This window comes from Giraffa tippelskirchi, chromosome 9 (assembly GCF_054371585.1).
Source record: "Giraffa tippelskirchi isolate mGirTip1 chromosome 9, T2T-mGirTip1v1.2.pri, whole genome shotgun sequence".
NCBI lineage: Eukaryota > Metazoa > Chordata > Mammalia > Artiodactyla > Giraffidae > Giraffa > Giraffa tippelskirchi.
Window position 1 is genome coordinate 50,174,370 of NC_137283.1, and position 16,617 is coordinate 50,190,986.

Genomic DNA, 16,617 nt, shown 5'->3' on the forward strand with positions numbered 1-16,617 from the left:
TCATTCAGTAGATGGTAGGACAAGAATTTTTAGGAAGAAATTGGCTTCATGTATATAATTGTCTGCCTTTAGGTGACTTTAAAAAATCAAATCAGATATTATGCTTACTTGATATAGCTCTCTTGCTATGGGGCAGTTATGTAAGACAGGTAATACTCACTAATAATTGGGGCTATATTTTATGAGTTACATAAACATAGAAAAATAATTCATTATTGGAGGATTGGAGAGAGAATAAAGTATAGTATTGTTCAAGGAGGACTACAAAGGAAGTGCTATAAGAAGGAACACAATGGGTTGTGTGGTTTTAGACTAAAGAAGACTTCACAAAGAAAGTAGGATTTCAGCTGAGTATTGAAAAAGAGGTTTAGAATGTCATTGAGCCAGCTTGGAGCAAGTATAATTTTCTATTCTGTAGAACAATATGAACAAAGGCCCAGAGGTGGAAATGGAAGGTTGTTTAAAAGGTGAGAAGTAAACCAGGTTGGCCATAATACAAAATTCAAATTGGGATGTAGAAAGAGAACAGCATACAGAAGCTGGAGCGAGGTTATAGAGAATGATACAGGCTCATGAGCTTGCTTGGACGGTATTGCCAGCTTTATGGAATGTTTGAACTTTAATACAGGGAATGACCTGACTATTCTCCCAGAAATGTTCCTGCCATAAGTTCCTACCATGGGCCTCATTTTTGCCTTCCCTGGGAAGACAAAACTTATTGGAATCACATTTCTAAAGTTTTTTGGTCTCAGGACTTCTTTGACTTTAAAAATATCAAGGAACCCCAGATGCTTCCATTTATCTGGATTATATCATTGACATTTTTTACTATATTAAAAATTGAAACTGGGCAAGTTTTTAAAACAAAATGATACATAGGTGCACATTTCTATAACTACCTTCATCGTGTAGCATCTGGAAAGTCATATTCCACACTTAGAGTGAAAAGGGAAGTAACACCTTTGTGTTGCTATGTAAATAGTTTTGACCTTGGGAACTCCCAGGGTACTTGGACCGCATGTTGTGAATCAATCACTGAATTAAATAATAATTTTGTACTTGAAGAATATTCATGGTGGGAGAGGGGACATTATTATAAAAAGAAATACAGTTATAAGTAGAGGCCCATGTGGAGGAAGCACACTTACTTATACTTCAGTCAGTTAGGGAAGGCTTCACAAAGGAAATGACCTTGTCAATAATGAAAAAGGAAAGCGTGAACATAGGTGGCATATTTTGAAAATAATACAAGAAGTCTGTGGGAAGCAAAGTTCCTGGTCAAGTGCACCTGTGGAGGTGTGGGGCTGGTTTTGAAAGGCTTTTACCTCGTACCCTTTACCTCGTAGAGAAGAGGGCTAGAGTCTTTGTAGAAGTAACATTGTTCTGTTTGTTCTAGAAAGTGACTGCTGACAGTTTACAGATGATGTGTAAGAATGTTCTCACCAAATAAACATCATTCTTTTCCAAAGAGAATCATGACTTAGTTATTTATAACATACTTTATTAAAGGCAGGTATTTTGCAAGCATTTAATTCTTTCCTCAAAGCTAACTTTTCCAGTTCCCTCAAGACTTTAGGAAATGGTTTCTTTATCTCTCCTCATTTTGGTTTTGCTAAGCATATTGTTTATGGGCTTCCCTGGTGGCTCAGCAGTCAGCCTGCAATGCAGGAGACCTGGGTTCGATCCCTGGGTCAGGAAGATCCCCTGGAGGAGGGCATGGTAACCCACTCCAGTATTCTTGCCTGGATACCGTGGACAGAGGAGCCTGGTGGCCTACAGTCCACAAAGTTGCAAAGAGTCAGACACAACTGAAGCGACTGAGCATGCATGCATTGGTGGTTCAGATGGTAGAGAATTTGCTTGCAGTGCAGGAGACCCGAGTTCTATCCCTGGGTCTGGAAGATCCCCTGGAAGAGAAAATGGCTGCCCACTGCAGTATTCTTGCCTGGAAAATCCCATGGACAGAGGAGCCTGGTGGGCTACAGTCCATGGGGTTGCAGCAAGTCGGACACAACTGAGCGACTATCACTTTCACTTTCAAGCATATTATTTCTAGACCAAAAAGTACACCTTGTGGAAGCTAGGAGAAAGGTGGTGACGGGGGATGAAATGGTCCTGGACTAGTGGATGAGACCATTTCTCTGAAGATGTTCTTCTTATGGATGCTGGCTAATTTGCTTCTCACTCTTGGGTGAGGTTCATTCAGAAGTTAAGGAGGTGTGTGTATGTTTGTCACTCAGTCTTGTCTGACTCTTTGTGATCCCATGGACTGTAGCCTTTCAGACTTCTCTGTCCATGGAATTTTCTAGGCAAGAACACTGAAGTGGGTTGCCATTTCCTCCTCCAGGGGATCTTCCCAACCGATCAATCATGGGTCTCCTACATTGTAGGCAGATTCTTTACCGTCTGACCCACCAGGGAAGCTCGGTGGAGGTACAGTAGTTATCTATTGGTGCAAAACAAATTACCACAAAGTTAGTGGCTTAAAACACAGTACATTTATTATCTCCTAGTTGCTGTGAGTCAGAAGTCTATGCACAGCCTAACTTGTCCTCTGCTGAGGATCTCAGAAGGCAACAATCAAGTTGGTTGTGGGGCTGCATTCTCATCTGGAGGCTTGACTGTTGAAGAATCCATCCCCAGCCTCACTCTTGTTCTCAGAATTAATTTACTTATGGTTGTAGAACTGAAAGCCTTGGTTTCTTGCTGGCTGTCAGCTGGAAGCTTCCTTCGTCTCCTAGGGCCACTGAGGACTCTTTGCCATTGAGGCTTCCCCTGCATGGCCACGTACTTCATCAATCCAACAAGGAGTCTCCAGAGCAAGTCTAGTAACAGCACAGGGTCTCGTATCATCTAACATCCTGTCACTTTGGCTGTGTTCTGTTGTGGCTAGAAGTAAACCACAGATGCTGCTCACACTTGAGGGAAAGGGTTTATACAAGGACATGAAAATCTCGAGGCAGGGATCCGATGAGGCCACCCTCACGTCTCACCACCAGTGTCCCTCAATTCCCAACATTCAAGTTGAGACCTTGAGAGTCTGGCAGTGTCTCCAAGACTATCTTTGTTCATAAACAGGGCTGTCATATTAGGATGAATTTTCTGTCACAGAGGTTTGCAGGCTCTTTCTGTAAAGGACTAAACGGTCCTTTACAGGACCTTCACTTTTACTGCCTTTGATGACAGTCTGTGTTGCAACTACTCATTTCTGCATTTGTGGTGCAGAAGCAGCCATAGGCAATACTAAAACAAATGAGCACGGCTGTGTTCTGATAAAATTTTATTGACAAAAGCAGCCATCCTTTGCTGACCCCTCATCAATTGGATTGATCAGATATCTCTTGAGTCGTTAGTAACATAAGAGAGTGGGAGCCAGGCAGGTCATTTTATAAACTGATCTGGTCCTTTACAGAAAAGATCGCATGGTGAGGGGGAAGTCACAGATGACATACCAGATTGCAGAAGATCTTTGGCAGCCAGGGAAGATTGAGAGTCCTTTGTTGTCACTGAAGCAGCACCAGAGGCCACTGAAAAGCTCACGTGCAGCCAGCTGAGCTTTCTGATTTTACTAATTGCCACTGAAGACTTACTGTGAGCCAGACAGTTATTAGCATTTTACATGAAATAATTAAATCCTTAGCTCTATCCCTGTGAAGGAAATAATAATACTCTTCTTTTGTGTATTAGCAAACTTCAGCCACTGTCAGCTAAGTAGCTTTCTCAGTGTTACCTGAGCTGGTAAATTGTGGGGACAGGATTCGAGCCTAATTAGTGTGTATCCAGAGCTCATCCTATTTTTCTAGAGGAGGGGCTTGCAAATCTTGGGTCTTGGGCCAAATCCAGATTGCCACGTATGTTTATTCAGCCCACAATATATGAAGATGGTGTTTACATTTTTTAAATGTTTAGATGAAACCAAAAGAATAATATTTTGCGATACATAGAAATTATATGGTGTTTAAATTTCAGTGTTCATGAAGTTATATTGGAACACAGCCACACCCATTCATTTCCAAGCTGCTTTTTAGCCAATTTCATGCTGCTGTAGCAGAGTTGAGTAGATGCCACTAAGACTGTATGTAGGGCCTGCAAACCTGAAAATAGTTACTGTCTGACCCTTTACAGAAAAAGGTTACCAACCCCTGATCTGCTGCACAAGAACTAATTGTGAACTGTGATGTCGATATTTTCCCTTGGCTGATGCAGCATTAAGTACCCGGTCAGAGGATTTTTTATTTATTTTTTTTACTTTCCCTTTCTTTCTGTCTTTGGCCCGTGGCTCACTAGTCTAGTTTATGTTATGTGCTTTCTTATAGGTTGGGAATTTTCTTTTATTCATTCTAGTATCTTTAATTAACTCTGCAGGAATGGGTCAGGCCATATGTTTGTAGGGAAAGGTTCTTAACCTTCTAGTTGATCGGCAACAGGATGACATTAAGGGATGTGTGAATGGCTGCAACCTCTTCAGATTTTACACTTCTGCCCAGAACTCGGACCAGAGACAAAGCGCATGTGTGCACACGCTTGCTCTCTCTTTCTAGGAAGATTTCTAATAGCCGCTTTAACAAAATGTTTCATAGAATAGAAACCATTACTCTTCCACATAGCATCCGGAGAAGTATACAGCTCATAATTAAACTCTTAATAAACATCTCCTTAAAAGTCTGAACACTCATCTTCAGATAGTTCCCCTTACAGAGAGTCTATCTCTAACTCTACCATCCTTTTCTGAATAGGTATTAATATATTAATATATTGTTTATCTTGAAATTATAAAAGTTGATATCAAATTTGGCTTGCTTTACAGTAGAGAGAGTATGTTCTCTTTTTAGAATGCAGAGCTATAGATTGTGATTATTTATTTCAAATGTAGATTACCTTTATTAAAGAAAATACTGCATTTCTCCCACATAGTACTTATTCAGTATGTAATTAAGTTGATCCAGCAAAGATGGCTTAATGCACATTCAATTAAAAGTAACTTTTGAGGTTTTAGGGTTTAAAAAAGCTCTGTCTGCATTTGCTTTTTTGTTCACATCATTTTATTACATATTAGTGTATCTTAATTCTTTCATATTTCATCTGAACTAGGAATTAGAACATTACCTGTAGTTTCTATTTCCCTTGTACCTGATGTTTTCACTTTCCTTCTCCCAGGACTGAGAATCATGAATTTTTGAATAGTGTTCAGCTGTACACATACATACAAAGTTTTGCTTAGATACGGTGCTGCTTTAAGTGTAGTTGCCACACTGCGTTAAGGCAAATGCATCACTAATTCAGTTGTCATTTTTTCATAAAGTGGATTTCTTAATAAAGGAAAGGCAAAAAAAGAACATTTTTGAACATTGAACCTTTAACATTCTCGCTTAACTTATTTTGTTGTGAATTGTTTCTGTGAGTAACACTGTTTTAGGAAATTCCTAGTTTCTCCCCAAAGTTGACCAGTAACACTTGATCCATTACCTTCCTAGTATATGATTCTGCTGATGTAGCAGGTGTAAATGATGTTCTGTTATGGTTTTAAATTACATTTCTCTGATGACTAATTAGAGTATCTTAAGTTTATCAGTCATATGTCATTCTGTGGAATAACTGTTCTTGTCTTATACTCACTTTTCCATAGTGTTGACCTTTTTCTTTATAAATCTGAGGAACTAATCTTCTAGTTACTGTGAGGCATGTGTTTATTTTGTTACTTGTTCTTTCTGGTATCTCAATGTAAAGAAGTCCTTTATTTTCATTTTAATAGTTTTGTCTTCTATTTTATGGGCACATTTTGTGTTGTGATTGAGAGATCATTCAGGTTTTATTTTTTTTTCATGTGTCTTTATCTAGAATTGATTTTTTTGTTGTTGTTAGCATATTGAAATGCAGTTGATTTTGTATGTTAATTCTATAGCTAACTGTCTTGCAATGCTGTTTTTATTTCTAGTAACTTTTCTGTAGATTCTTCCAGGTACATTGTTTTATTTTCTGCAGATCATAACTATTTTCTTCTTGCTACCCCTTTTTGATTTTTCTGTATTGACTACCTGTGACTTCTATGATAATATCAAAGGAAAGTAGTTATACTGGTATTCATGTCTTGCTCTTGAGAATAAATGGAATACTATAGGCATCTCTTCTTGAAGAATAACATATATTATAGGATTATCACTGACTCTCTTGGGGGAGCTCGGGAACTTTCCTTTTATTTTTATCCCTTGTCATGAAAGCTAGCTTGTCATGAAATATACCGAGTTTTATCAGATACTTTTATGCATATGAGCAAATAAGTTGATAGCCATATTAATGTTAAATCACTCTCCTGTTATTGTCATATTATTTTGTCATAATATATTACCTTTTTAAATACACTACTGTTTTATTTTTTTAGATATTTTGCTTTGGAGTTTCTCATTTGTGATTATAAATGAGATTTAGCCTAGGGGCCTGTATAATATTCCTTATCTGTTGTCTGTATTCAATTTGAGAATCAAGGTTATTACTGGCCTTATAGAATGAGTTAGGAGATATTCCATCTTACATATTCTCTGAAAAAATTTATGAAGATTATAATCATTTTTTTCCCTAAAAGTTTGGTAGAATTCCCCAGTAAAAACATCTGGACCTGTGGTGTTTTTGTCCAAGTTTTTAAGCTTTTTCAGTTATTATACTTCTTCTTCCCACATCTGCTTAGGAAAATCAGTTTTCTCATAGTTTGTTAATTTGATCTAGTTTTTCTGTTTTATTTGGCATAAAGTTTTTCAGAGCAGTTTGTCACTTCATTTTTTTTTTTTTTAAAGCATAGTCGAAATGTGGTATTAGTTTCAGGTGGACAACATAGTGATTTGGTATTTTTATAGCTTATAATACTTTACAATTATTATAAAACATTGGCTATGTTCTCTGTGCTGTAGAATATATTCTTTTTTTGCCCCTTAATTTTTTAAATTGAATGATATTTGCTTTACAGAATTTTCTGGTTTTCTGTCATACATCAACAAGAATCAGTCTTAGGTACACCTATGTCCCCTCCTTCCCAAACCTCTGTTCCATCTCTTTCCCCATTCCACCCTTCTAGATTGTCACAGAGCCCCCGTTTGAGTTCCCTGAGTCATACAGCAAATTGCCATTGGCTATCTATTTTACCTACAGTATTATAAATTTCTATATCACTCTATCCATACATCTCACCCTCTCCCTTCTCCCCTCCCACCATGTCCTTAGGTCTCTTCTCTATGTCTGTTTCTCCATTGCTGCCCTGCAAATAAATTTGTCAGTACTATCTTTATAGATTCCATATATGTGTGTCAGTATACAATATTGATATTCTTTTTCTGACTTACTTCACTCTGTATAAAAGGTTCTAGGTTCATCCACCTCACTAGAACTAGGTGACTCAAATGTGTTCCTTTTAATGGCTGAGTAGTATTCCATTGTATATATGTACCACAGCTGCTTTATCCATTCATCTGTTGTTGGACATCTGGGTTACTTCCATGTTCTAGCTATTGTAAATAGTGCTGCTTGTTGCTTATTTATTTTATATATAGTAGTTTGTGCTCTTAACCCCCTTTCCCATCTTGCTACTCTTTCCTTCCCTCTCCTCACTAGTAACCACTAATTTGTTCTGTGAGTCTGTTTCTGTTTTATTTTTTATATTTCTCATATAAGTGATAACACAGAATATTTGTCTTTCTCTGGCTGATTTATTTCACTAAATGTAATGCCCTCCAAGTCCATCCATGTTGTTGCAGAGTGTGAAATTGCATTCTTTTTATGGCTAAGTAATATTTGTGTGTGTGTGTGTGTGTGTGTGTTCCATATCTTCTTTATCCATTCATCCTTTGTTGGATACTTAGATTGTATCCATATCTTGGCCACTGTACATAATGTTGCTCCAAACATTGGAGTGCTAATATCTTTTCAAATTAGTGTTTTCATTTCCTTAAATATTTACCCAGGAGTGGAATTTCTAGATCATATAGTGGGTTTTTGTTGTTGTTTTTGAGGACCCTCCATACTGCACTGATTTACATTCCCACTGACTGACCCTGATGCTTGGAAAGATTGAGGGCAGGAGGCGAAGGGGATGACAGAGGATGAGATGGTTGGATGGCATCCCCAACTCAATGGACGTGGGTTTGGGTGGACTCCGAGAGTTGGTGATGGACAGGGAGGCCTGGCGTGCTGCGGTTCATGGGGTCGCAAAGAGTCAGACACGACTGAGCGACTGAACTGACTTGACTGTCTACTAGGATACTCTGTTCTTCACACCCTCGCCAGCAGGTGTTACTTGTGATCTTTTTGAGGAGAGCCATTTTGACAAGTGTGAGATGATACCTCATTAGGATTTTGACTTGCATTTATCTGAAGATTTGTAACTTTGAGCCTCTTTTCTTGTGCCTGTTGGCTGTTTGTTTTCTTTGGGAAAGTGTTTATTCAGGTCTAATGCTATTTTCTCATTGACTTATTTGTGTTTTTTAAAATATTGAATTGTATGAGCTGTTTATATATTTTGAATATTAACCCTTCATCAGTCAATATTATTTGTAAATATTTTCACCTCTTCAGTAGGTTGTTACCACTTCCTTTTTGACCTTCGCTTTTTTATCAATAGTTACGGCCTTTCTTCCATTTTTAATATTAATTTCTGCCTTCCCTCTCTTTTCTTGATCTGTCACAGAAGAGATATCTTTATTCTATTATATATTTTTTAACTCTGTTGTATGTTTGTTGTTTTATATATCTTTAATTTTTTTTGCCCTTGTTATTTTCTGTCTACCTCCTCTATTCTGTTTTTCTTTCTTGCTTTCCTATAAAGAATATACAGCTTATAGACTTTGAATCGTTATTTCTTTTCTAGTCTAAAAATAAAAAGGCGTATTTTACCTTTTCCCGTAAATGGTATTTTTACTGAATCTCAAAATTACATTTCCAAACACAGAGAAGTGTGTATTTTAAGCTTCTAGTTTCATTGCATTGTGTGATAAGACAGCTTTGTTACTGACTTGGTCATTGTCATTGACTTCTTGCAGTTTGTGAAAACTAGCTTTATGGCTTAATTTCTGATCAGTTTTTTTAAGAATAGGTTACACTTTCTATTGATTTCTTTCTTTTGTGTGTGTGTATGTGTGTGTGTGCTCTGGGAGATGTGATTGTGCTCCTGAGGTTAGTAACTCTCTAGCTATTAACTGTTTCTCTACTACCTGACAGACTCAAAATAAATAGTCAATAAATATATTTAAGAATAACAAACTGTTTTTACTTTTGCCTATTTTTTTAACTTAAAACGTGTTTTTGAATTTTTAATTTTTATGTGTACAGTGAAATGGAGACCCACAGTGGGCAGTTCAGTGCATTTTCACAAATTAAACACACTCGTGTGAGCAGCCCCAAGATGAAGAAAACTGATCATCACTAGCACCCCAAGCCACCTGTGAACCCACCCCTTTCCTGGTGAACCACTGTCCTGATTTCTAACACCACAGATCACTTTGCCCTGCTTTTGAAATTTGAATTAGTAGAATCATAAAGTATGTGTGGTTTTATGTTAGCCTTCTGGTTGTGAGATCTGTCCATATTACTGTGTGTAGTTGTATTTCAGGTACTCTGAGAGCTTTATAGTAGTTTTTACTTTTCCCTCACATGGTACTATTTGTTCTTATTTCTTTGTAGAAGGAGCGGAAGAGGAAAAAATGGAAACAGATACTGATGCTCAGCAGCCTGAAAAGGTAAAATGTCAGTCTGTTTGAATTCTCCCACGACAGAAAAGCCACAGAGAACACTGTCTTTCACAGCATAACAGTTTGGGTTTATTTTGATATTTTGAGTCCCTCTCGGGACTATAAGTGATTCTGTCAGCCATTTTCACTTTCCTGGTTTAAGGTGCAGTTCTCATAAGACATAATACAGGACATTTTTCATTTGTTTATTTAGTGAGGATTTTCAGGTTCCCTGGTGGGCTTCCCTGGTGGGTCAGCTGGTAAAGAATCCGCCTGCAATGCGAGAGACCTGCTTTCGATCCCTGGGTTGGGACGATCCCCTGGAGAAGGGAAAGACTACCTACTCCAGTATTCTGGCTTGGAGAATTCCATGGACTGTATAGTCCGTGGGATCACAAAGAGTTGGACACGACTGAATGACTTTCACTTTCACTTTAGTGAGGATTTATCTATCCACTCTTCCAGCTTCTGCTTCTGTAATTCTTTCAGACAGAGTTGGGGAATATGAATACAAAAGACTATTGAAGACTTAAAACTATTGAATTGTAAGGTTTGGGTTCTGTACTTATACCAGAAGAGAATTAGAGAGTATTGAGGAATTTTCTGGGAGACTTAGCTGTCAGCAGAAAAATATTTGGAAAACTTAACAAGAAGGTGACATTTGAAGTATGTTTTAAAAAGCAGGTAAAATTATAAGGCTTGAAGTGAAGAATGGGGAATCAGATATTCCATCTGGCAGTGGAGGGGGAGACACTGCAACCAGTGTGCAGAGGGCATCCAGGTGCCCAGTGTGTTTGTGTCCTGATCCCTGTCTCATGAAGGCTGTAAATGTGAGGAAAGCCAAGCAAGACAGAATTGTCAAGCCTCTTCAAGATCAGGATACAGGATAATCAGTCAGTCACTGTTGAAATGAAGCAAGGATTTAAAGTCTTGATTACATTTGGTGCTTTATCATTGTATATAGATAAGGAGAGGAAGGGAATCATAGTAAAATTAATGATTGTTCTTACAGCGTCTCAAACACTGTGCTTTATACTTTACATTTATGAATTTATCAAGTTCCTAAAACAGCCTCATCAAGTCAATGATAGTCTCTTCATTTTTTTTTTTTTTTTTTTAGTCTCTTCATTTTATAGATGATGTTACGTAATTGTCCAAGGATTTCAAAATCGATAAATGATGCCAGCTCCTGACCATTGAGCAGTTGAAGTTTTCAGTCTCCAGAACATGATCACTAACTGCTCTGTTGTGACTCTTCCTAAAAGCCATTGCAAATGGCTGTGTTGAAGAGCTTTGTCAATTTTTAATTTTGGCAGCATTTCATTTTGCTTCTTGATTGATACTGTACATTTTATGTATTTTTATTCATTTATATATTGAAGTATAGTTGATTTGAAATATTGTGTTAATTTCTGCTGTACAGCAAAATGATTATTATACATATATATACATTTTTTTATATTATTTTCCAGTATGGTTCATTATAGCATACTGAATATGGTTCTCTGCTGTACAGTAGGACCTTCTTGTACTGTGCATTTTAAGTACTTTTAGTACTTTCCCTGGTGGCTCAGATGGTAAAGAGTCCACCTGCAATGTGGGTCGATCCCTGGGTTGGGAAGATCCCCTGGAGAAGGGAAAGACTACCCACTCCAGTATTCTTGCCTGGAGAGTCCCAAAGGACAGAGGAGCCTGACGAGCTGCATGCAGTCCATGGGGTCGCAAAGAGTCAGACACGACTAAGCAACTAAGCATACAGACAACTAACCATGTGTTTGTTTGTTTAACCAGTAAATAATGTAAATAAGTCACACTGACACTCTTCTGGACACTGTGTCCCCAGCATTATAGCAGAGGGGGTGGGACTGTACTTAAGAAACATGAAGTCTCATGAGCATTGAGGAGTTGTGGATAATGAGAGGCGTTTCTCGGAATTTCTTGACTTTTTTCCAGCTTTTCTCTGTAAGACTTTTCTGAACCTAGTCCACCTGTTTCCAGAAACAGTGGGACCTTTTGTTACTCTAAGATAACATCACTTGTAAAAGGACCTTTTATTTTATTTTTCTCATTCTCTGTCCTTTTCTTTTGTACCCCTTTCAGGCAGAAAACAAAGGGGAAAATGAAACGGATGAAGGTGATAAAGCACAAGATGGAGAAAATGAAAAAAATAGTGAAAAGGAACAGGATAGTGAAGTCAGCGAGGATACCAAATCAGGTAATTTGAGGAAACTCTTCGGACTTTATTATGTAAAACACTAAAAGCACTGGAGAAATGTGAGCAGTTAAATTGTGTAGAAATAGTCCTTCCTTTGCTACATGTTTCTTAACGGTAAATATGGATTTGAGTTTTATTTTGCACTGAGGCACCATCGCCATGCTGGTGACTACATTGTTTTCAGCGATACAGAGACAAGTTGTTCGGCTGTGACTGAAGTCAGTACTTCAGTGCATTTTCTTTCCAGTTCGTTACTGGCATGTCCCATCCTGCCTGACTTGCAAGGCTTCCAGAAGTGCCTGTTCTCGGGTTCTGATTTCCTCCAGACCCTAGGATTTCCCAGAGCATCTCACTGACTGATGAACAAACATTTTGGTCTTAGGACTTAGCTCTCCTGAATTTTTCTTTATATCCAAGGGAAACTACATAGAGAGCTCAGAGAAGACAGAGTGTGCTATTTAGAAAAATCCTTCTCAAATAGAAGCTGACTTACATGCCTGGAGTGGATCACAGAAATCTTAAGAAGGGAAAGGCACTGAGATCTCTTTGTAACATCAGTCCTAGTTCGTCATGTGGCAGAGGTGAGAAGTAAGATGGCTTATTCAAACTGGGCACACTGGTAATAAAGCTTTCTGATTTTTTTTCCCCCAGAAGAAAAGGAGACTGAAGAGAACAAGGAACTCACTGATTCTTGTAAAGAAAGAGAAAGTGATGTTGGGAAGAAGAAAGTAGAACATGAAATTTCTGAAGGAAACGTAGCCACAGCCGCAGCAGCTGCTCTTGCCTCAGCTGCAACGAAAGCCAAGGTTTGCCCCGACAGCTCTTTTCCTAGTGCTCTCTTAAGCCATGAATGGCTGTATTGTTTTGACGTTACTGGGAATATTTAGTATAGAGAGCCTTGCACCTCATAGGATATGACTGTTTGAATGACATTTCTAGGTTAAGAATTCCATGGGCAGGAGGATGGTGGGAATAGCAGACCTGGGCCTAAATGGTGGCTGCTTTTGATTCATTCATTGTCATTCATTCAGTCTTCTGAAGACTGCAGTGATTGAAGGCAGAATTTAAAGTCTCTCAAATGTGCCTGTAGAACTTATCTTGGACTATAGTTCCAATAATTTCTACCAGATTGAAATATTTGTAATTTTTTTAAGACAAAAATCTGTTTCCTTGTATAAATACTTCACCCTGCTCTTATAGACTGGAAGGAACAAGAAAGAACCTAAAATAGCTCTTTTTCTTCTTGAATTTGCCAGCTTTTCTGGGGGTGGTTTTTCTCTATTTATAACATGTTATTGGCTTCCCAGCATATTTAAGAAGAAAAGAGAATGTTATTTTCCCTGCTTTGTGTTAAGTTAGCACTTTAAAGCATTCCAGGCATGAATATGTCAAGTTTAAAAAATCTATTCACCCCTTTTCTATTTTACCCTCAAAAGTAGTCTTCCTTTCATTATAGGTCACCACATTTTAAGCAGTGGTTACTAGGACATGGCTAATCATTTTATCTGGACCTGTTCTTGATCCATTGGTAAAGATGTTTTTCATGGTATTTAATTACCCCAGACTGTTTAGCTGTTGTAAACTGTTGCTCCAAGTGTTTAATCTGTGTGGCATGATTTATAACATGCCACACAGATCCATTGATGACCCAGTTCAAACCATAAGAGCACTGTTTTGAGTGCCTGCCCATCTGATGAAGGTGCAGACGGTGTTGGGGAGGGTTGCTCACGGGTCACAGAATTGTTCAGTCAGATACCCCAGCTGAATGTTACTTCACAATAGATTGAGGTCTTGCATATTCATACTAGCCAGTCTCTTCCAAAGATGTGTCCTGAGCTTCATGGTTCTTAAGTATAATTTTAGGTATTCTCTCTTGTCTGCCACCCCCGATGTCTAGGAATTTGTGAGAGGTACTCTTGTTTAAGTGAATACTGATGGGGACAGCAATTTGACTGTTGTTTCATATTTGTTTGGTTTTGTTTTTCCTTCATTGGAAGCATTTTTTGAGTCTGTCTTCTGCCAGGTTGGACTCCTGGCTATGTCATTGTCTCTAAGCTGTCCAAGTTATTTCTGTTCATCCTGTCATCAGTTGGGCATGTTTTCTCTAAAAATGAGCTGGAAGCCAGGAGGGCTTGCCTCCTTTGTGCCTTTGAATTGAAAGACACAGCCGTTGACCCAGTCTTTACTCAGGTCACCTTTGCATTGAAGTATAATTTAGACACAAATAAGTAGATACATATGTCTACAACTAGTAAATTTTTTCACAGGCTGAACCCACCTATAGGCTCATAAACAGCACCCATGTCAAGCTGTACATACAACCTTACCTGCTCAGCATTAGCCTCTTAATATCCCTTCCAGTGACTGCTTCCCTTCAGAAGTAGATGCTGCCTGCCTCGTAAAAAGTTACTTCTAATGAAAGAAATCATATGCATTAAAACCTTTAAAAATACCAATATGAGCATGGTACTTTCTTAAATAACCTCTCTGTCTCTTTAGGCTCGAACTCCTTAGGGAATTTGGGGATCTTCCCTGATCAGGACCCTTCTCAGTTCTCAAGTGTCATTTCTCGCCTGTCCTGAACTCTCACTGTCCCGTCCCATTATTTCTCCTCTCCGTACTACTATGTGTGCTTCACTGTAAGCTGCCAAAGCAGGAATTAAAGTGGTAGATGACCATAAAAAGTCTCAAAAGTCTTTTTGTGCTTTGGGCACAAATGTTTGTACCACTAACCACCTTGCCACTGCTGTTTGACTCCTTCATTACAGAGGAACTGCTCTTGTGGATCAATTACCGTGGCCCTTGGATAGTCCGTACAAGGTTTGGAAGAGTGTCCAAAGAACATTTTCTGTCTAGGTCACTGAATTTCCACTCCCTCATCAATAATTCACTCTTTATTTCTAATAGACTGGGAACTTGGGTCTTCATTTCTTGGCACACCTATGTCTTCCACTGTCTTGTGAAAGTGTTACAGATGCTCACACTACATGACTTGGTGCATGAATTGTTCAGTGCCACTTACAGCTGGATCTAATACATTTCACAGCACAGATAATCATTTTTGTGCTACATGGTAATTAAGGAGTAAGGAATTCACTTAGATTACTGTAATTAGTACAACTTATCCAGCCTATCCAAGTTTTCAGTTATTCTCGTTTTTGTTCTTCTGAGTCTATAAACAGCTTTGTTATTAAGAGTTTTCCTTGATACATTTTAATTTTTTGTCACACTCTGACATGGAGTGGTAATTAGAGGTTCCAGATCTAGCTCCGAAACAGAGTGGGCATACTTTCTGGCTTTCCCTGTCCTTGCCAGATGAGAGGCTTTTGGGTAGGGACCCGGAGAGATCCACTTTTTCATTCCACCTACTGAAAAGCTGCGGACTAACTCACCTGAAGAGTGGTGTGTAGGTGTGAGAAGGAGCACTGTTGGCTTCGTGCTCTCCATGCCTTCCATCTGGGTTGGAAGAAACCATTTAGAACTACTGCTGGAATAAACTTACAAACTCCAGAAAATAGACTGTCCTCCTTTATCAGTAGCAGTAAGGATTCAGTTCTCATAAGATAGCAGAAATCACTTTTTTTTTCTTAAGACCACACAGACATTCAGGTTTTTTTTCTACTACCATCCCATGCCCACCTACTTTAAAAAGGAGATTTGTCTTCATGGTAACTGGGTGTTAGTTTTAGGACATCAGGAAGATTTTTTTTCTTATCCCTCAGAAATACATCATAACTTGTTCCCTTATGCTTGAAATTCTCTCTCAAGATAGGAAAATTGTGTCTTTTTCTCATTTTACATGAAGTTAACCGGAACACAGTCTTCAACAGCATGTGTAGGATTTTGAGTCCTTGATTTTGGAAATTTGCCTTTATTTTGTACCTAATTAAGTTGTACTTGAAATTCTAGACTGAAGTTTATTATCCATCAGAATTTGGAAGGCATTTTTAGCTTTGTTTTCAAAAACCTAGTTTTCTTTTTGAGAAGTCTAACATAGTCTGAATTTTTGTTTGTAACCTTTTTCTTTTTTTTTGGTCTGTCTGAAAATTTTTAGGATTTTCAGTCTTGTTCTTAAATCTCCAAAGTTCATTGCTGTGGATCTTTTTTTTAATGTTTATTTTCTTATATGGTAATAATCCCTTTGTGTTTAATAACTTGTGATCTTCAGTTTTGAGAGGAAGTATCTTGCTGTATTTATTTGCTAATGAGTGGGGATGTCCCTAAGTTCCCCAGCTTCCCTTGCAGCTCAGCTGGTAAAGAATCTGCCTGCAGTGCAGGAGACCCTGGGTTAGGAAGATCCCCTGAAGAAGGGAAAGGCTACCCACTCCAGTATTCTGGCCTGGAGAATTCTATGGACCATAGTCCATGGGTTGCAAAGAGTCAGACACAACTGAGCGACTTTCACTTTCATTTTCCCTAAGTTCCTGTATTAGTCTCAAGAGAGTAGAACATTTTCTGCCAAAGCTGGCAGAGTTCTAGGATTCCCATTCTCATTTCAAAATGCAAAACAGAACTAGAAACTGGTAACATTAGTCTTTTGTGAAGGAAGAGGCACAAGTGAGAAGGAAACTTACTTTTTATTTTATACCTCCTTGCAAATTGAATTTTATATCATATCAGAAGTACAGAGTTATAACACTGTCAATGATAGCAGGCTTAGAATCATGTAATCTTTATTTTAAGTTTTGGTAT

General features: G+C 38.2%; 1 protein-coding gene across 6 annotated transcripts in view; it reads left to right on the top strand.

Annotated features, from left to right (window-relative positions):
* SMARCC1 (SWI/SNF related BAF chromatin remodeling complex subunit C1) overlaps positions 1-16,617 on the top strand; it is a 122,429-nt gene that overhangs the window by 75,547 nt on the left and 30,265 nt on the right. For 4 of the 6 annotated variants that reach the window (XR_014064220.1, XM_081525820.1, XM_081525822.1 and 1 more), the window contains 3 exons: positions 9,664-9,719; positions 11,811-11,925; positions 12,577-12,731. Coding sequence is in view for 5 of the 6 variants with exons in the window: in XM_081525820.1 (XP_081381946.1) it covers positions 9,664-9,719; positions 11,811-11,925; positions 12,577-12,731 (326 nt within the window). In the remaining variant the exon portion in view is untranslated. The remainder of the gene's footprint in view (positions 1-9,663; positions 9,720-11,810; positions 11,926-12,576; positions 12,732-16,617) is intronic. The other 2 variants (XM_081525821.1, XM_081525824.1) reach the window with 1 other exon arrangement.